We start from the raw sequence: 21,977 nt of genomic DNA, 5'->3' as shown, positions 1-21,977 counted from the left end.
ATCTGTGTTAATGGCTGGAACACTGTCATTCTATATCCCCAGGTAATAGGCATAATTGATGTTAGCGTTCAGAGGGTACAGTACCTGCAGACACCACTCCCCCCCCCAACTTCCCCAAGCTCCTCTTAGCTCAGTGGGTCACATCTGGGCCAGCTCACGTGAATCAGCCCCAGATGTGGTTCTGGAGTCAGATAGCGCAGCATTTTACACAGGGAACCCACCCAGCAGACGTCAGAGGGACCACCTCAAATCCCTTGCTGAGTTTTGTAACCCTGTTCGTGTCTGGGTTTCAATAACATCCGAAAAACAATACTTTAGTCATGATTGTGGTGAGTGATTGTGGTTTCTTACATAAACAAGTGAGTTTGCTGTAAAAGATAAACTGTATTTATAACTAAGCAACACATTAAATGTAATTCCAGTAATAATGTGTTGTCTGTCTCTTGAACATCATTATCTTATCACAGTAACTTCTTCTTCTTCTTATTCTTTATATTACGGAAAGTCCTCTTGATTATCTTCGTAGCTTAAACAACTAATGTAGCCTCCTGCTGATCCTGAAAAAACACAGGAGCAGTGCAGGAGACTGTGTGAGAGTTTATTACGACTTGAGGATAAGGACTGTGAGTAGGTCAGGTATCAGCAGTCCAATATCAGTTTATTGCTAAATTCCTGTAACTGAACTGAAGCATTTAAGAGCTGGTAAGAGCATTTCCTGGCATATTCCTGGAGTCATCCTGACATAAAGTGCTCATACATTACCACTCCTACATGGTATGCAAACGTGCACACAACCTTCATCAAAGTTGACCTTTTTTCAGAAAAACACAAAAACCCTGGATCACTGGAGCAAGCTGATCTTGCTTTTTTTTTATCTTCTTCTAAACTGGCACTGGATTTGTTTCTTCTTTATGTCACAACATCATAGTAGCTTGGCGAGACAAGCAGGTATAAATCAGGTTTGAGGAATTTAAATATAGCCCATCGGTCATTGTTTTGTAGTTGTTATGGAGTCTGTATTTCAAAATAAGGATGAGTAGGTCTAAGTGAGTGTCGAGTCAGATTGCAGATGAGATGTGGGGTTTGTTTTGGTGCGTGGTCAGCCTGGCAGGGTGGAGCTTGTCATTGCACATCTGTGAGTGAGCTCAGTGATTTAGCGTAGCATAGTGGGGCGGGTAGCACAGAAGAAAACCACGTCATGTCGGACCCAAAGAGAGAGACATCTGTATTATGTCATGACTGCTGGGGGAATCCACCCTTTGCTCTATATTTCCTTGTTCCTCTCCCTCCCAGACTCCCCCACCCTGAATTTCTCTTTACTGCTGTACGTCATTGGTTTAGTGATACTGACATTGTTGTATTCCTCTAACATAAATGTGCCACAGGACTTAATCTCCGTCCTTGTTTGCCATTTTTCCAAACTTTACCACCAAATCTTCTTTCCCCATGGCTTAACTTTGTTCATCCTATCTTCTTTCGGCCTGCCTGTCATCTTGAGTCATCCATCACTTTTTTTGCCACTAATGACAGTCCACCTCCAGCTTTTGAGTGAAAGCTCTCTGTCTGCACTTGCCTGTCCTATTTGATGTTCACCTTCGCTCCTGCAGCACTACCCAAAAACCAGACGTGGACACTCAACAGCCTGTAATTACGTTAAAGGGGGTTTCCATTTAGGAGCTCCAGATAATGTCTGAATAAATGAGAGTCAAAGTTTAAACATGGTGAAAAAGTAAGTGATCTTTTGCATTGCTTCTGTTAAAACTATAGCACTATATCAGAAGGAAGATGTGTCATTGACTTTTACTTTGGAACACAATTCAGCATTAAACATAAGTATACTGAAATTGCATCCTGGTGCGTCTCTAGTAACACATTTAGGGCCAAGGGCACGCCCTGAAATAAATAAACTGCGCTCTCACACAAGCACGCGCAAACACACACAGACACACATAGACACTCACACACAGGCACATTTGCACACACACACACACACACACACACACACACACACACACACACACACACACACACACACACACACACACACACACACACACACACACACACACACACACACACACACACACACACACACACACACACACACACACACACACACACACACACACACACAAATACTTTATTTGGTTCCACAGATGATATTACATAGACAGGGAATCAAATATATCGGGGCTAAGCAGCACACGCAAGGGAACACATAGCACCCCCTTCTCCACACGGCTAAGCTGCCAATAATAGCTGAAACAGAGCAATATTTGGCAATTTGTTTGGCTTTTCTCTTTGACATTCCAGCAATTCTCAGGCCAATCATGGTGTATTTATATACATGGCCAAGACTTCCGAATATGAGTATGCTATATCCAGGGGCGGATCTAACATATTCATGGGGTGGCAAGAGGGTGCAGGAGATTTTGAGGGGTGGCATCCCCTGGCAGAAGTAGGCTGCTGATTTAATCGCAGTCATATCAATCAATGTTAACTTGGAAAGCCACACTATTGATATTTTATCTCAATAACATAGGTGACATTATTGTGGCACATCAGTAAAGCCTTAAATAGAAATATATAAAGTGGCACACATCATTTAATGAATTTTAACTGAACAATAACTGAATGAGTTTGTTTCACTCTTAGACCAGCAGGGGTACCACATCTATGCAGACTGCTGCAATAAGTACATTCATTAACTGTCTTATCAATGTTTCTCTGAATGAATATGATAATATTAACAATTATATCATTCCTATCAGCTGTCAATCACTGTTATGATTCACATATATATATTTTTTGAAGGAGTTAATGATGAATGTTCCTCAACATTCTTGCACATCCTCCTTCAAATTTGAAAGACAAATTACTATCATATATCAAAATTCATAAGAATCAAAGGAACAGTTCAGCGCCCCACGACTTCAATGCAAACAGTTAAAACCTTGACTTTACATCGGAAAGAACAAACATTAAAGAAGTGACTAACTGCATCAGTTAGGGTTAAAAAACGTGTATTCAGCTAAAACATATACATCGCTGCAGTTATTATCCAGTGGAAAGTCCTTACCTACTGGCCTAGTTAAATCAAAGTGGTTACTTTTTTTTGGCTGGGCAGTGTAGTTTTACACACCGTCTTATTTGACTTTCTCAGGACTTGAAACAGTTTTTTCGGTGCAGACCCCCTCAAAGAAAAACAAATATACACACATAAGGTCATCATCTTAACAGTTGTTATGCTCATCGAGTCATCCGTGAGCAGAGCATCAAGTTGACAGCTGAATGTGACGATTACCATCTTGTTCAGCAAAACGCCTCACAAACTAATTAAGATCCAAAGCTTTAGTGCGTTTTGATTCAATGCTGAGTACGGCCACACTTGACAGTCTCTTCTCTGTTATTGTAGACCACAAATATCTCATTCCTTCTGTCTACTTGGGTCCGAATCATAGACTGTCCGAATGCTACTCGTTTTGCGCTGTCCCGTTCAAATGAAATCGCCGCCAATCATATTTCCACGCTCGCGCCAGGGCCGGGGGAGGGGTGACAAGACTCGTGTCTTGTGCTGCATTCAGACATTAGGGATTTTCTCTCATAAATGTCCGATGAGCCACAACTTTGATTCCAAAACAAAGCTGCCAACTGGGGTGGCAAGGCAATTTTTTAGGGTGGCAGTTGCCACCCCAGTAGATCCGCCCCTGGCTATATCTACACTTGTACCCAAAGCTGGTTATCACATCGAGCAGTGGTTGGTATTTGATATAATTGTCCTGGAAAGCCTGGTCCATGGACAGGTTAAAGGCACAGCCGACTTCTAATATTAGAACCTCCTTGTGGTTGGTGTCAACAAAAACAACATCAGGTGTATTTGGGGTATTAGCAAAGACATCATTGGTAAAACAAAACCATTCTGGTCTCTCACACACACGCACACACACACACACACACACACACACACACACACACACACACACACACACACACACACACACACACACACACACACACACACACACACACACACACACACACACACACACACACACGGCTGTAAAGGGGGGAGAGACTCTGCTCCCTACTGTCTCCCTCTGCTGGCTCATTTTCGTGGATGGCCTGGATGTTTGCTTTTATGTGGAGAGGAGAGAGGGAGGAGGGGGGGGGGGGGGGGGGGGGGGGGGAGGGGCTTGGGTAGTTTACAACCGGCAGCTATTTTTTGACAATATAGCTTTTGTTACAAATCAAAGACGCTATATTCATTATATCAGTGTGTACGCAATAAATGATGGATTAGTAAACATAGAGTTTTATATTCTCCTGTTTTTCTTCAACCTGCCATTCATGGGTCTGTGGCAACAATTCATTTCCTAATTATCTATCACCCTTGCACCCCAGTTGGCTTGATAATACTTAATTTGATTCCAGCATACACACTGCTTTTTCTTGATTGTAATCTGGGTAATATAACACATAATGAATCATAAGAGACGGACTGAGTATAACTTCATTTCCAACAACCATGTCTGCATTGTAAGCCTATTGCGCCATCTTCTGGACAAAGACTGTGGCTGATGGTTAGTGTAAAATCCTTGAATCACAACAGGGATATCCTCGCAACAGCAAATTAAAGTTGGATACAGGTTTATGTTTTTCAATGACAGGAAAATCTACAAATTAATGCAGCTACTTTTACTCCAAGGAATGGTACACAATGTGTTAGTATTTTATATTGCCGTCCACTTCACATCCATGAGTTATTCAGCAAAGCAAATATATGAAATATGAGAAAATGGCAGTTTAATATAATTAGGCCGTTATTTCAAAGCACAATTCTTATTCTGCCTTTGTTTATTTTAATAAACATAATTACAAAAATAATGTTGTTTGAGACTAAATTGGTTCTGTTTCCAAGATACAACTACATAATGCTTATCACAAACATCGTTTTCTTACAAAAAGAAATGCATGATGGTGTGTATTCACATGGAATACAAATGATTGTGCACTCTGCAGATACATATATATTAATAAACATAGATATAATAATAATATAATAAAGGACTGGGGTGCTCCGAAGGGCCCTGTGTACTTATATTGTTGTATGTTTCCATGAAAAAAGAACAAGGAAGAATTGAGCTTGAATCAGATTTATTTACAGATCTAAGTAGGGGACTATTTCCCTTGTGCAATAACTTTTTGGAATTCAACATCTTTTTCAAATAGAACAGCAGGGATTCTTGAATTGTGATAGAAAAAGAAAATGGACCTTGTCAATATTTTGTATTTTTACAACATGTTAAATAATATAGTAATTAAAAGGGAAAAATGTAATAAACCCATTACACTACTATTGAGAATGAACAATGATGATTGATTTAAAGAAGAACTGTATGAACTTAGTTAAGGGGAAATAATCATTAGAAAATCACTTCAGTCAAACTCTCTCACGGGGTAAAATAATATGTTCTTCGATATAACAAAAACAAAAAGTGTACTTCGATAAAGCAAACATGCTGCAAGTTTAGGCACAAAATCAGTCATCCCACACTATACTCTGCATGCCAACAGAGAACGCACTACAACTACAAATCTGTGAGCTTGTTCAAAATAACATAAGAAAATACAAAATGAGGCAAATGAGCACTATGAATAAAATAGCTGGTTCATTTCCCCAGAGGCAATGCTAAAGTGAAGAACTTGAGCAAAGGACTGAAAAAATACGTCAACAACTTCAATCTCATGTCATCATCGACAATGGAACAAAGACAGCAAAGCAATGCCAATGCACCCATTACGTAACAGAATAATAATACTACAAAGAAAAACCATCATAGGGAATGACAAATGAAGTTACTTTAATTAATTTGGACAAGTGAGCCTGAAGAGATAGGAAGTGGGGGGGGGGGTGAGGGAAAACAGAAAATGGCAGTCCATCAGAGTAGTTGAGAGGAGGAACAGTGCGGTGATGTCTCAGGGGCCGGATGAGCTACTACTATGGGTGGTCTGCAGTACTCTCAGCCAGAGTGAAATGCAGGGGGGGGGGGCAAGAAAAGAAAAGGAGCTCCCAGGCAGAGGAGGAAAGAGGTGTCACTATACGGCTGGTTTGGCTTCAGAAGCCCGAAGGTGTTAAAACATTCATGTCCCGAGGTTTCAGTTTGTGAGGCCGTGTGGGAGCTCGGTTGGCATCGAGGCCTGAGATTTCAATCTTCGGGGGCATGAAGTTTGCAGGGTCGTCCACCTTGAAGTTGACCTGGGTGTTAGTGCTATCCATGGTGGAGGACTTCTGCATGCCGAAGTAGGACTGCAATGAGAAGCCTGAAGGAAAGACGAGGAAGAGAGGAAAGTCTTAACATAATAGGAGTACTAGTAATACAAGAGAGGATGCCATATTGTGTTGTTATTTTTGGTTGGTGGGGCTACCTTACTTATACCTTCCTATACAGAAAACCTTTGGGTGGCACATGTAAAACCTCTTGCTTTGAGATTCTATCCAATCAACTAGGCATAAATATCGTAATACAGTCGAGACCCAAAAGTAGGGATGGGTACCGAGCCCCGGTATTAAACGGGCCCCGGTGCTGAATTATTAAAGACCGTGGTACCGTTAAGCTCCGACGTTATCGGTCTTTTTATCGGTACTGGAGACATCTAAAATATATGTTGTATTTATTATTGCTATACAAACATTATATTGCAGTTTTAGTGTCGCCAACTCCGTTTCTAATATGCAAAAAGCCTGCAAAATGCGTCTATGATTATTTTTAGTATTTTCGATCTTTCCAATCCAGACGAGAGATCTCACTCTCCCCCGTCTGTGTGCGAGGGGGCGGGGCAGTTTACACACACGTGGCTGCTACATGCAGCAACACACACAGGGCGGAGAGAACGCGCTCCGAGGTGTGGTTAATCTTTGCCCGTCTCGATGTGGACAATGCTCATTACCACAAGTGCAATAAGAGTTTAGCATGTAAGGGCGGTAACACGAGCAATTTATTTAAACATTTAGCAAAAGTGCACCACATCCAGACGGAGAAATGCACCGGGTTCCACTGTCTCTGTAGTAGCTCTGTAGCCCCATCCACGAGTAACGTTTCCACGTCAGGTGTTATGTATGCTAGCAGCGACACACAGAGTTAACTCATTATTCAAACATGGGTTAATGATTAGAGGAAACTGAGTTATTTATTTTGTTAAAGTTTCAGCTATTCTGTTTACAGATCTGTCATCACATTATTTAATATGATTTGTTAAAACATTGTAATTTCTTTTGATGTGAAATATTATTTATTTAATTTAAATAAAAAGCAATGTTAATTTTGTTTACAATTTGTTTAGTTAGTTTACCTTATTTTTTCTCTCCAAAAGAACCGATAAGAGTACCGTTAAAAGACCGGATCGATAAGCGGTATCGATAAAAGTAGTAGTACCGTTAAAACCTTAAAGATACCCATCCCTACCCAAAAGCAACATTGGGTATAATGGCGCATTTCCACTACAGCGTGGAGCACGGTTTAAGCGTGCCGTGCCCAGCCCGTTTTTGGTTGCGTTTCCACTTGGCGTAGTTCCGGCTAGCGGGTACTTTTTCACAGGTTTTCTGGCTCTCCAAAATCGAGGTTCTTTCCGGGCCAACAACCGGGCTGAGTATGCTAAACTAGTGAGAGAATCGCTGGCAACTACAACAAAATTAACATATTTGACCGTGATTTAATTGTAATACACGTTTCAAAATGATGCCGACGTAACAACATACTGATACCGGTTAGTAAAAACCATGAATTAATGCTTTGACAAGTCTGCAGACAGACGGCAGGCGAAAAACCTTTTAAAATGTGTGTTGTCTAAATGGAGATCGGCTAAGCTAACGTTGTATATGCTCCGACAGACAGTCTGTGGTTTGTACTGGTTTAATTTGTGTCTAGTTTCTGAACAGATATGAGGAGCTGTGAGCTCTGAGTGCTAACAGCTAACGGCTGATGTTGGTTTTGTGTTTCGCATTGAAGATGACGTCACGGCTCCGCCGACACTGCGTTACTATACTACCCCAGTTCCTAAACTGTAATGGAAACGCAGCATAAAGTGAGCCGGGCCTACCAAGGCCTAACTATACCGTACTAAGCCATGCGAGGCCCTGCAGTGGAAATGCGCCATAAATGTCTCACCTGAGCTGGTTTCACAGCCTGGGTCAGTGGGGGACTTCTGTACCACAGATCGAGTTCCAAAGAAGCTCCATCTCTCTCCTCCTCCTCCTCCTCCTCCTCCTCCTCCTCCTCCTCCTCCTCCTCCCTCATTTCCTCCCATGTTTGTGGTGGGGTTGGAACTGGTGAGCTCTGGTGGGGCAAGAAAAGGTGCAGGACTCAGCTGGAACCAGTTCCTGTATTTAGGGCAAGCAAAAGAAAAAAATGAGCATATCATCATTTGAGCCATGTTGAAAAATGACATAATAACAACACGAGCAAAAAATATCTCAGTAGCTTGATGCTTACCTGCGACTAACAGCCGGTGATGTGTGGGGAGTTACACAGGGGGTGACGCTGGGGGTGACGGAGGGGCTGACACAAGGGGTGACACAAGGGGTGACACTGGGGGTGGATTGTGCTGATGTTGTACACCTGTCCTCCTTGAACTCCCCGGTTGGCATTCTCAACTTCTGCAAAGAGAGAAAATTAAGCAATGAAAGAAACAATCAAAGATTATCTTCTATGTTCTAGATTCACTAGGTACATTGAAAAGTGATTGCAAAATGTTCTGATATCAATAACGGCAAGTGTCTGGACAAGTGTCAATTTTGATGTATCACTCTGTACAAGAGGCAACGCTGTGTCACACTAACAGCCAATGTTTGCAATAGAGCATTGATCTTTTTGTTAAAGAGCAAACTCTCCCTGAATACACAATGACAGAAGGTCAGCAGTGTTTTTATGGACCTGCAGACCAAGAAAGTGCGTCACACACACATGCTGTGCAAATGTGTCGTGGGCTAGAAAAGAGAGACAGATAAGACACAAAGAGAGGACTGCTGGATAATAAAAACAAGAAAAGTGGACGATGAACTACTTTATTAATATTCTAAATAAATAACATAGTTTCATAAAGTAAGCGCTGAGCCAATAAGTCATACTATTTGAAGATCATTACAGCAATGAATATAAACTACACATACTAAAACAAACTCACTCAAAAAACACCTTGCTCTACCACCGGTCCAAGTGAATATAACCTGCAGTGGATTTGCAACAAAGAACATCCATAACATTCACCTGTTTGTAACTTACAAATTATGTATCACTTAGACTCTTATGGCACTACTTCTATTCTATTTTATTGTATTTACTTGCACTATTTTATCTGTTTTATTGTGTTGCACTGTTGGAGGAGCCTGGGACCTAGGATTTTCATCGACATAACTACACGGTAGCTATGTACGTCGAATGACAATAAAAGCAACAAATAACAGTCCTTACGTGAGTAGCCAAATGTATGTTCCACAATACTTGCCTTTATCTTTAGATTTATTCCTGTAATTCTTTCTGTTAGAGTATTGAAGTTAAGTTCCCATTTAATGTGGGCATTTTCCCATCCTATCTTGAGGGTCCTTCCATACACATATCAATATCTTCTAGTAGATGTGGTCCTGCATTCTGCATAGGGTAACGGCCATCATGTAAAGGAAAGAGTGCCCCCTTGGCTTTTGATGCCCTGTATATCATTTGGGTTTGTGTCCTGGGATTTCATCATTGCTCCCACCCTGCTGGACCTCAGCCAGAATATCAGGACACAACAACATGTTGACAGTTCAACTGTTGTTGTGTGATTAAAGTATTGGGGCAGGGGAAAAAAGAAAACATTAAAGCATGTTAGACCCTGTGCCCCTCAATGAAGCAAGTATATTGTATAACAAATATGAGTAAATAAGTAATTTTCTTATAGACACTTAAAAGTAAGCACACAGGGCAGGCAAACGTGCGGCTAGTGGTGTGTTAGTTTTAAATAAAGCGATAGCAAATGTGAAAGCAAGTATAGCTATTGCTGGTTGTAATCTCGTTTTATATAATTCAGCTAGCTAGGGCCTCAGTCCAGATAGCCTCTTTAGAATGAAAACCAAAAGAAAAAATGAGGCGCACAGCTGAGGCTACTTTGCCTCAGGAGACCAAGTTAGAATGGGATCTGAAGGATCATTAACTGATGCTGAGCTAACGGTAACCGTGGCAGGCCGTGGATGTAGAAAGAGAACTGCAGGACTGCAACCTAACAACTAACGTTAGCTACTATAATAACCATCAAGTTACACACTACGTTTACGTTTCTTACTTAGCCAGCCGTAGTTTCTGTGAATCAACTTTTACTGACCCAGGTATAACCACAGTAGTTGAACTGACATTGGTGGGGAGATATATAATGTATGAAGAACTAGCGTTAGTTTGTTTACTCAGGTTAGCACGAATGCTAGCCCAGCTAGCTGCCCTACAGTGATGATGTGCTAACGGTAGTCTGCTTTTCGGTCGGAGTTACACAGTAACTACACAGTAATTCATCGACATACCTTTTTATGATAATCTTTCTTTGACGCTCCAGTCCGACAGATTCCTTAATTTTATCCATAATTAGCTGTTTAACTGTTTTTTTCGCGAAAACAAAAACGGTATCGTCGGCATAAACCAGAAAGGGCCTCCAAATAGTGTCTTTTGTTAGGAGCTCGCTGATTGGTCCGTTTGACAACACAAGGGGGCTTGGCAACATTTCTACCGGAAACTCCATTCTATTAAACCAGCATAGAGCAGATTACGTAACTTGTTTACAAGGATTGTCAACATGTTAAATAATTTTATATTTTTTATATCATTTTGTTTTCACACTAATACTTGCTTATTTGAGTATTAACACAGACTCTATCACTATTTTAGTATGAATATAGTCCCTATTTCTATTTGTGATCACTTGGGAATGTTATTATAGGTCAGCTGAGTGCACTTGAAACGTATGCAACCCTCTGTAACTTTCAAACCTTCTTTGCTATACCTTCCATCACATGCACAAAGATAAAGCCTAACAATCTGTACACTGGTTTAATTAAATATACTATCATGTATTTATAATTGTGTAAGTTTTATTTTGATGCATGAGAAATTATTATTGCATCAGTTTATGGGATGTTAGCACAATGTATTAGGATAATGAAATGAAGAGATGTGAAATGGGGAAATAATGAAGAGCTCGTGTGATAATATGATACTATTCCCAAGCCCATAGTATCCAATACATCGGAATACAAACAGTCTTGCCAAACACTGAAGAGGAATAACATGAATAAAAGTGAAAAAACAACAGAACCCATACCCTCACATAGTCATGGTCAATCTGGGATTCTATACGACGTTCTAGGCAAAATACACTCCAGGTCAGATGTGTGACCTTTCATTTTCCCGAAAACATTTAAATTAACCAACAATGTACAAGAAACTGTGTTTTCTCTCTACTTATTCAGGTTGTGCATTCTCTAAAGCACATGTCACACATTAAGGTGTGATATGTATTTATTTTCAGGTATTTATTATTATTTGAGGCATTAGAGATATTTTTCTTTGCTCCTTGCAGATCAAGAGTCTTTTACAACAACATTTGTTCATACTCACTGGCAAGGTGCCGTCACCCAGTCGGTGAAAGCGAGTCTCCTCAGCAGAAAGACCCTTGTGGGGAGAATACCCAGCATCAGTGAGCCCTGCCCGGTGCTCAAACCTATGGAGGTTGTCCTGGGCCTGCTCTAAGTGAGGAAAGGTAAACAGTCCACAGTACAAATGAGTCATTGTTTTAAATATGATGCTCTGTAGATTGTTTTTATTTAAATGTGCCATCCAAGGAAGTACAATTTGAACAATCATGGTGAGACTAACACATTGATGTGACGTGAGGTGAATCAATTAATTGTGTCATTAACTTGTGTGTTGTTATTGATCAAATTGAAAATAAATGGTCTTCAATTAGGGTTTCAGCTGGTTTTAGTTGACTTACTTATCATAAGTGTGCTCATCAAAGAGGTGGCTTTGGCTTTCACAACAGGAACTTGGGGATTGACTGGTGTCCCTGCCTCAAAAGTCACCAACTTCCCAGCACTCCCTCTTTCCTGCATGGTGATACAAGTTTATACTGTAAGGATTCATTTACAAACCAGTTACACAACACGTGAGAACAAATGAAACGTTGTCAGTCCTGCATCATGCTTATGGAAGTTCCCCACAAGCCCAGGCAAACATCTTGTTAGAGTAACACAAAACACTTTGGGTATATTATAGTAAGAACAAACAGGAAAGCACCTCTGCAGTGTTCCTGAACTTGTGCTGTGGGATGACAGGGTCTTTCCAAAAGATGTTAAAGTTGAAGTCTGAAGGTGGCGAATGCATGGTGGCATCCATGAGGTCATCATAGCTTACAGTGCGCCGGTTCATTCCAATTGGACAAGAAAAGGCACCGAAGAGCCCAGAAGATATGCCAGACTCAAGTGCTGAAAGATGGGAGTAAAGAAGGATTCATTGTTTGTGTTTTATTTCACATGGAGAAAGTTTTCTGACATTGCCACTAGGCTCGAAATACTTTTACAAATAACAAATATTAAGATTATTTCAGTAAAATATCAAAAAATCCTGCGTTACCTGGAATATCTCCCCGTTGTGAGGACATGTTGACACCGGATCAGTTAGGCAGACCACAGGAGACGGTGTAGGGTGAACGTGTGGAGGTCCACTCTGCTGATGGCAGTCCGAAGTGACGCTAATCAATATGGTAAGTATATGTTGGTTAGCCTAAGGTTAAGTTTGAGTAAACACGTCAGAGTCTTGTGCTGCAAGTGCAAAGTGCATAGCGTCCCGTTTCTGCCCTGCTCCGAATATAACTGCAGGATCTTGTTACAGCGAATATCAGTTAATGTCAGTCCGGTCAGTCCCCTCATACCAGCCGGCTCCGCCCAAAGCCTAGACAAACAGCCCAATTGAGGATTAAAGCAAGCTCATTCCCACAAGGAAATGACACTTTCTGAAATCAGGAAACACTGCCTGTTTAATAAATAAACCTTGCTTGTTTTGTAAAACTCAAAGAAAGGCATTAGGCCTATCATTAGTCCTATTGTGAACTTTGTCTACCTCTTTTATCGGTGCTCTATATCAGCATTGTCTGAGCTCTCTTTCCATTGCAATCCACCTGCTTCGTCACCAAAATAAATAATCAGATGACCATCCGCCATCTGCAAAATGTTATCTTGTCAGATTTCGCAGATTTGGATCGGTGATATTTTGCAGGCTAATTTTGTCTACTTTGCAGACTGCTTACATCTGTCTGCTGCACGTCAGCACTTCGCGGTGACAGATACGGTGACTTGCAAAAACAGGAACCGAAGTATACCATGGGCGTTTGGGAATAACGTCAAACAAAAAATATGTAACATATACGATATAGGCTACAACTAAAAAAACTTGAAAACGATTATTCAAATAATGTAATAATCACTGGATTTTCTATTATCATTGCATAGTGTGTATTGTATTTTATTCATTAAAAACAATATTTCCAGCGTTTACATGAAGGACAAAAGCTTATTGTAACACTTACCTCAACCTGTCAATATTTCCTTTCCTCTCCGGTTGAGTTATAACACAGCAGTGATTTCTTTCTTTCTTTGTCACAGTGGAGCTGAGTTGACATGCTGAACGAAAAAAATCTGTAGGCTATGTTTGTTCTTCGGTTGGTTCATCCATGACTTTTGGACATACAGAGAGTAAAGATGCTGATATGTCCACACGGCAGCAGGGCACTGAACGCACCTCTCTGACAACCGAGACGCTCGTGGAGCCCTATGGTGGAGCCTCGCAGCGGCGAGACTGTGGCGCGTCCATGTGCGGAAGTGATACCATGTATGGAGTCAGATTTGCGCGCTAGAATATTGACCCAAATCTGACTCCATAGTATGTATCACTTTAACATTGCCGATGGTTAATGTAGGACTAGTTTACATTTATTTCTTATCTAATCACCAAACGGAGTGGCTACTCAAATTCCCCCCAAGGATTTGTAAATACTTAATATTGATATCTTCATTTTGTTGTTGATTTCATATTTTTCTATAATTATTGAAAACTGGAAGGGAACTAAATGTATCAAGTAAAAATACCACATTTGGCTTAGAGATGTATTGAATTGGAAGTTTAAACATACCAGGAAAAAAATGTCCTCAATATTTGAGTTAGATATACGTTTCAACTCAAAGGTCATATTTCAAAATTCAGATAGACAGGCAGTATCTTCTTTGTATAAAACATGGTTAAACTGTGGCCTTGGTTAAAGTTGATATCTCCATGATATGACTGCCAATGTGTGCGTGTGCGTGTGTGTGTGTGCGTGGGTGAAGGATTCCAGCCTATGAAACTCAGCTGACCTGAACCGCCCCTATCAGAATTGAGCAGAAGCGCATGTTGACAGTTTATCTACTGTCATCTCCCTGCAGCTTTGGAGCCCTCATGCTATCTGTTGCATATGTTAGCCATGTAACCGCAGCCGCACACACGGCCTAAGGTTTAGCTGTTCTCCTGATCAAAGTTGCCCTCTGACTCAACTTGATCAAATGGCAAAAACTCCACAGATTCAATTTGAAAGAAAACATGATACAGTTGGCAGTCAACAAAAAGGCCTAAGACAAGGATTTTCCCCCAAGAGTATGACATTTATTATCAAATAGACACATTTACAAACAATATTTTAACCAGTAAAAACAACAACAATTTATTAGGAATTCATCTACTATGCTATTTAAAATGGTATCCAGCATAAAAATAACAGCTAAATGAGCGCAGACAGTTACTGTTGGGAGGGGGAAACAAGCAGGTCACATCTGAATTCTACTCACCGCCACTCACACACGTGCCCTGTACAGACACAGCAACTGAAAAGAAAGTGATAAATTAAGAAAAGTGCAAAATCAACTAAACACACACACACTTAAGGGGCAGTGAAGTGCACGTGAGGGCCTAACACCGCTGATTCCCAACTCCCAAGGCTGCCGCTCACGTCAGTGGTGCTGGATCCCTCAACAAAAGACACAAAGCACAATAGTACATCAATTCATTGAGATAGTAAAAACACTAATACTCTTGGGAGATTAGGAATTGGAGCAGCAATGTAAACAAAAGCATCAAAACGAACAACTATAACAAACCAAAATAAGGGAAACAGAACGGTAAAACAAAACAGCAGTGGCGGACAATCTTATGTCTCTCGGACGGCGCAGCCCCTCACAAACACAATACCGCCGGTCTTATCACCATCACAGGCACCATCGACTGCTACCTGGAGCCGTCGTTGATGCTCCCGGACCCAGTCACAGACCTCTCCTGCCGTAGGCTCTTCCACACGACCTAATAGGAAATCTACTGGAAGCTGGGGTTCACGGCCAAACATCAAAAAGAAGGGGGATTGACCTGTGGTTTGATGTGGAGTAGTATTATAGCTAAACACGACCTGTTGGAGATATTCTGGCCATCGGCTCTTCTGTTCAATGGTCAGGGTGCGTAGAAGGTTGCGCAGAGTTCTATTAACACGTTCACATTGTCCATTACCTTGTGGATGGTAGGGGGTGGTTCTCGACTTTTTAATGCCGTAGAGATCACACAGTTGCTGGATGACTGTGCTCTCAAAACTGCGACCCTGGTCAGAGTGCAGTCGAGCTGGGACACCATACTTGTAGAACCACTCCATAACAAGCACCTCCGCCACTGTAGCAGCTCGCTGGTCACGAGTAGGGATGACCTGGGTACATTTAGAGATCACATCAGTCATTACCAAGACTTGTTCTCTCCCATCCCTAGCAGGCTCTAAGAAAGTGAAATCTATAGCCAGTATTTCGTTAGGTCTTGAGGCTGTGTATTTTTAGCAACACTGCATCTCTCACACAGTTGACACCAGTCTTTGATTGTTCGTCTCATACCTGGCCAGTAGCATCTCTGTCGGATCAGCTCAGTAGTGCGCTCGATACCTTGATGGTCATGGTGGTTGTGCAGCTGCTGAAACACTTCCTCCCTCAAGCACCAGCTGGTCAACACGCTCTCCCCCATCAGGCCGCTGGTATGTCCTATACAAGAGGTCCTGTTTCATCATGAGGCGGTCCCACTGGTGCAACAACCCAAGGGCTGCAGGGGGAAGACTGCATCTTTTCCATCCGCCCTGGCATCCGCTGCTGTCTCCAGAAAGGAAGGACTGTGCATATGGTGGGGTCAGCACCCTGCAGTGCAACCAGGTCAGCAGTTGACCTCTCAGGAACGGCAGAGATAGTGGACTGGGCTGCAAGCACAGGGTCATTCACAGCTGCTTGTTGCACAGCCTTTGGAACTGGGGTTCCTGGTCCAACTACCACTATGTAATTTGAGGGGCATTGCCTGGACAAGGCATCAGCGTTTTGGTTGGTGCATCCTGGGCGGTACCGCACGGTGTAATCAAATACCGCCAGCTCAGCTACCCAGCCATGCTCTGTGGCCCCCAATTTTGCAGTCCCTAAATGGCTGAGGGGGTTTTTATCAGTCCAAACTACGCATTTATGACCCAGCAGGTACTCACGGAACTTTTGTGTCATGGCCCACTTCATGCCCAAAAACTCCAATTTCATGGAGCTATAGTTCTTCTCAGCTGGGTGTAGGCTGCGGCTGGCGTATGCAATGGGTTTGACCTTCCCTTCCTGCTCCTGGGATAAGACAGCTCCCAATCCGTCATGGCTGGCATCCACCTCTAAAATGAATGGAAGTTTAAAGTCAGCATAGGTGAGTACAGGTGAGGATACCAGCATTGCCTTGAGGTCCTTAAAGCCATTTTCACACTGAGCTGTCCATGCATCACTCAGATCAACATCCCGACCGCAGGAATTCTTCTTCCTCTTCCCGGTCAGCTCCGCCACTAACTTGTGGAGAGGTGCAGCCAACATGGCAAACCCCTCAACAAAGCCCCTATAATAGCTGTCAAAACCGAGGACAGACCTTAGCTGTGACACAGTACCTGGTTTGGGCCAGTCAGCCACAGCCGCAATTTTCTTTGGGTCGGTAGACACACCTGCTACAGAAATAACATGTCCCAAGTACTGCACCTCTTGTTGGAAGAAATGGCATTTCTCCAGCTTTGCCTTCAACCCCTCTTGTTTGAAACGTCCTAGAACCAGTTCCAGTCGCTTGAGGTGCTCATCTACTGTGGAGGAAAACACAATGACATCGTCAAGGTACAGAAGAAGAGAATGGCAGTGCTGGTCTCCAAACATCCTTTCCATCAGACGCTGGAATGTACTGGGAGCATTGCGCAATCCAAATGGCATCCTTTCAAACTCAAAAAGGCCAAAAGGTGTGCAGAAAGCCGTTTTTGGTTTGTCTTTCTCTGCAACAGGGACTTGATGGTAACCACTGGCCAAATCTCATGTGGAAAACCACTTGGATCCGGACAGTGCGTCTAAAGACTCTTCAATCCTTGGGAGGGGAAATGCATCTTTGCGTGTTTTGTTATTCAACAGTCTGTAGTCCACACAAAGTCTCAGGCTGCCGTCTTTCTTTATCACCAGGACAATGGGAGAGGCATAGGGGCTACAGCTTTCCTTTATAATCTGGCTGTCTAGCAACTGACGAATGTGAGCCCTAACTTCGTCGTAGTCAGATGGGGGAATTCGCCTGTTCCTCTGCCTAATTGGCACCTCATCAACTAGGGGGTTGTCATGCGCTAAGAGATTGGTGCAACCCAGGTCAGAGTCAGAAGCTGCAAAGATGGACTCATACTGCCTCAACATAGACCTTACCTTTTCCTGATCTGACTGAGCGAGATAAATCTGCAGTCTCTATATGCTGCCTTACTGGGTTCACCTGAGCTTCTTGGGAGGAAAGGGTAACTGTCACACCACCTGACTCAAGTGCTACAGTAGAAACACCATCTGGCAAACTTACAATTTGAGCCTGACTCAAACGTCTTATAGGAAGGCGAGGATGGAGAACAACATCTGTCTCACCTACATTTACCAATGGAATGTACACAGTGCCATTGGTGACTGTGACCATTGCTGGGGAGAGCAACACACACTCAGGGAGGGAACGACCATCATCAAGGGCTCAATCAACGCAGCACCTGTACAGTAGGTTCACTAAAGTGAGAGGAACATGTTGCAGTCACCCACTTTACTGTACCCCCTGGTATGATTATGGGATGCTTACCTCTCACTCTTGCCAAACCTGTTTTAGGGGGGGTTGCACATAGCTGAACATGTTGACAACGTTGTAGTGCCTGTTGCCACATTGGCGGAGCCTGCTGCACTGTAGGAAGAGCAAACAGATCAGCGCCATGCTCACTGAACAACTGGTGATAACATTCTCTGATCACGTTCATGGCCAAGACACCAGTAACTTCTGAGGGAGATATTTTGCCAGGGGGGTCTTTAACAACCAAAACACCTCGCCGGGGTATAACCTTTCCCAAAACTTCCACATCCAGCTCCACATACCCTACATATGGAATTTCCAACCCGTTGGCAGCACGAAGCTGAAGCCAGCGGCAAGACCTAGGGGCATCCTTGAAGTGCTGGAGGAAGAAACTTTCAACCATGGTAGTGACCATAGATCCTGTATCTAGTATGCAGTTAACGGGTACACCACCCAGACCTACAGTTACTTTAGGACAAGGTGCAACAAGACTAGGTGCAATGATTTCGGCAGCTGTTCTCTGTTCACTTGAGCCTGTGTTATCCCCTCCAGATGTTTGGCTCTTTACATCAGAGGGAAAAAGTTTCCCGCCTCCTGTGCGCCGGAGGTTGCTGTGGTGGACAATGGGGCCCTCAACTGCTGTCCCTGTGACTCAACCTGACCATCACCGCACTCCCTGGCATAATGACCTGGCTTTTGGCAACGCCTACATATAACATGGGCTGGGCGTTGCAGTGTAGCAGGGGGTTTAGGGGCTGTCTGTAAAGCTATTAGACCCTGTGTGAGCTGGTTATGCTGTTCTTGTGCTTTAGCTCTTCCATATCTGGGTTACCTGGGCTATCTGATGTCACTCCTCCAGAACACTGCATAGCACTCAGGGAGGGTATTGAATAACTCCTACCTCTAGGCTCATCAGGTCGTCCCTCCCTCTCCCAGCGTATGGCTTCAGCTTGTACCTCTAGAAGAGTATAGTCAGGGTGTTGCCGCACGACACGTTTCAACTCCCTGCGAAGGTCAAGCACATGTTCGACAAACTGGTCCCTAAGAAGTGTGGAGGCGCTGCGCACGCCTTGTGGGGAACAACGTTCAATCTTGTCCATCATACAATACAAAGAATGAGAAAACTCCTGCAACGATTCTCCATCCTGCTGCTGTCAAGAGAAGACATTTAGTTGTAAAGTAACATAAGACTTTGCATAACCATACATCCCCCGGAGAATGGTGAACATTCTCTTAGGGTCCTCCCTCTCTGCTCTAGGCCTGTACCTCATCTCATCTTTAGCCTCCATATTAATAATGTCTAGAAAACTTCTTAGAAATTAACTCCCTCTAAACAGGATACATGACCTAACACATGTACTTAACATCTTGCATTGGCAGCCCTGAACCACAAGGTAGCAGTGTTTGTTGACACAACATGATCAGACTTTGAACAGAAAACAAGCACTCAATGCTCCATTGATTTTATATTTATTTAGAAAAACACTGAAATGACCAAAAGGCAAAGGACTTGGTTCAACACATACATTAATTTACAAAAACAAATAAAAGACATGTAAAAAATAACAGAGCTATACTACAGTGCACATGAGTATAAATAGAGGATAAATAGACAAACAGTTTCATTCAGTTCACATCTACATTCCTTGAAGGTGCATTTTCAAACGGGGTCAGAGGTCATTTTAGCTTCTTTTTGATCCCAGGAGTTGAAGAATTAGAGGCTAGCTGTGTTGGTGCTGGAAGTGAGCGCAGCTGGTCTGGCTGTGGTTCTGGCTTTTCTATAAATCAAAAACAAAACCAGAAGGAAACATAAGATACACGTGTGGAGAAGAAGGCATCACATCACTCAATACTGTTCCATCAAATATAGAGAATCACTGACAGAGTAAACGTTGTAATTGGATGGTCAGTGTATTTGAAGGTAAGGCTTGGATTGATATCTGGTATACTTACATGACGGAAGCCATGACTCTCTGGACTGCCGCCAACTCGGGGTCCAGGCAGAAGCGAGCTCCCCTTCTGTCGGTGACACTGTTGAAATGGACAGAGGACACCTCACGTTAAAAACACATTTTAACCAAATAATTTATATAAACAAATATTCATAAATCATTAGGCAGATAACTAGAAGTGCATTATAATGTTCCACCCAACTGACGCTGAATTCTAACCATCTAAATTAAAGTGCATTTCTAGGTTTTATTGGTGCCAGGGAGATACATTGTCCTAATAGCAATTAATAAACCATTTTACTGTAACTTACACAATCTCCACTTTGGCACAGAACGTGGTTGCCGGGTAGATTTGGATGTCCTGTACTTTTGAGCGTATTTTACTCCTGACACGTTGACACAGACACCCTCCTGATTGATGACCTACAGAAAAAGACAAGGATTTAATTGAATTACAATTTGTTTTCAGTGCACATATTTCATCTGTTACAGTTACCGAGACGTATTCAAAGGTATATTAAACACCTGACATTTTCTTTGTTAGAGTTGTAAATGCTGATATAGTACAAACACTTACGTTGGGCTTCAGTGATGCAGACGATGACAGCCAGGAGCAGAAACACTTTCATGATGCCGGACATTGTTGCTTTCCTTTTTGGTCAAGAAGACACTAGTGCTAGAACAAATCTTGATTCTTGCTGTGAAGATGATAGAACGAGCAGTAACAAGTGCAGCTAGAGATGTTAGCCAGAGTCTGAGAGAGCACTGTTTGTTGACAGGAGGACTGTGAAGAGGTAGAGGCTGAGGGTCCCTCTTAAATACTCTTTTCACTTCCTTACCTCATCATACTTCCTGTGACCAGGGGAATTTCTACCAGGCTGGAAAGTGAAACTTCAAAACATTACATGTCAATTGTTAGACGTTTTTATTCAAAGCGACTTACTGTGGGCATTCCCCACAGGAGCAATTTGGGGTGTAGTGTCTTGCCCAGGGACACAACGACATGCTGACTGCAATGGGGTTTGAACCTGTGATCCCCTGATCCCAACACCAACGCACAACCCACTGCACCACACACCAACTCCAAACCACAAGCAATACCCATGGTCATATTACTTTAGTATAATGAATTTGAGATGTTGAGGTATACATTTTAACGTCATGTGTTATAATAGGAATCTAAAAAGTGTAACTTGTTGAATCTGTAAACACTCATATTGTCAGGATTCTCATGTTTTGTCACGTTTGTAGTTTTGTATGTCTGGTTATGGGTATTTTCCTCCTTGTATATTGTCTGGTCCTTTTCCCTGTGTTTTTCCTCCTGTCGTTAGTTTCCCTGGTGTGTCTAGTTGTCTGATTGTTTTCACCTGTCACTCCTTGTGTGTCTCCTGTGCTCATCAGTGTTGGCCCCGCCCCTGATTGTTCCCACCTGTGTCTAGTTACCCTGTGTTTAAATCCCCCTGTCTCCCAGTGTTCAGTGTCGGTTCGTCTTGTGATTTGGCTTGTCCTCGGTGAGTGTTCTGTTCTGTCTGTATATATATATATATAGCCTTGAAATAAAGGAATTATTTTCACTTTAATCTGCATTTGGGTCCTACCTGCTTCCTTCGCTCTACCGTAACACATATTTAACCAAACTTTAAAATCAAACTCACAATATCATTGCTGTATGACCCATTAACACATATTTTTAAACATTTTGAATACTATCTCTTTTTGATGCCATGAAGAACAAAGATCCAAACAGATGAGTAATACAAAAGAATCATATATAATATCTTAGTAAATGAAGGCAACTGTTCACCTGTATCTTATTTTCCAC

General features: G+C 42.4%; 2 protein-coding genes across 3 annotated transcripts; both read right to left on the bottom strand.

The window, feature by feature from the left end:
- Nucleotides 1-5,137: 5,137 nt before the first annotated feature.
- LOC117453837 (putative monooxygenase p33MONOX) lies at nt 5,138-13,863 on the bottom strand. 2 transcript variants are annotated; one of them, XM_034092844.2, is made up of 8 exons: nt 13,603-13,863; nt 12,651-12,768; nt 12,315-12,502; nt 12,013-12,124; nt 11,637-11,764; nt 8,490-8,653; nt 8,166-8,377; nt 5,138-6,321 (listed from the first exon to the last, which is right to left on the bottom strand). In XM_034092844.2, exons 2-8 carry the CDS (start codon nt 12,676-12,678, stop codon nt 6,116-6,118), a joined length of 1,038 nt encoding a protein of 345 aa, XP_033948735.1. In that variant the 5' UTR covers nt 12,679-12,768; nt 13,603-13,863; the 3' UTR covers nt 5,138-6,115. The 2 variants fall into 2 exon arrangements, with proteins under 2 accessions (XP_033948735.1, XP_033948736.1); XM_034092845.2 differs by lacking the exon at nt 13,603-13,863 and having other exon boundaries at nt 12,651-12,931.
- A 5,793-nt stretch (nt 13,864-19,656) lies between these two features.
- LOC117454149 (growth-regulated alpha protein-like) lies at nt 19,657-20,955 on the bottom strand. The gene is made up of 4 exons (XM_034093257.2): nt 20,733-20,955; nt 20,467-20,578; nt 20,157-20,234; nt 19,657-19,981 (listed from the first exon to the last, which is right to left on the bottom strand). The coding sequence occupies exons 1-4, from the start codon at nt 20,794-20,796 to the stop codon at nt 19,918-19,920; spliced, it is 318 nt and encodes a 105-aa protein (XP_033949148.1). The 5' UTR covers nt 20,797-20,955; the 3' UTR covers nt 19,657-19,917.
- Between the last annotated feature and the right edge of the window lie 1,022 nt (nt 20,956-21,977).

This window comes from Pseudochaenichthys georgianus, chromosome 10 (genome assembly GCF_902827115.2).
Source record: "Pseudochaenichthys georgianus chromosome 10, fPseGeo1.2, whole genome shotgun sequence".
Classification (NCBI taxonomy): domain Eukaryota; kingdom Metazoa; phylum Chordata; class Actinopteri; order Perciformes; family Channichthyidae; genus Pseudochaenichthys; species Pseudochaenichthys georgianus.
This window is presented reverse-complemented; position numbering and strand designations above follow the sequence as displayed.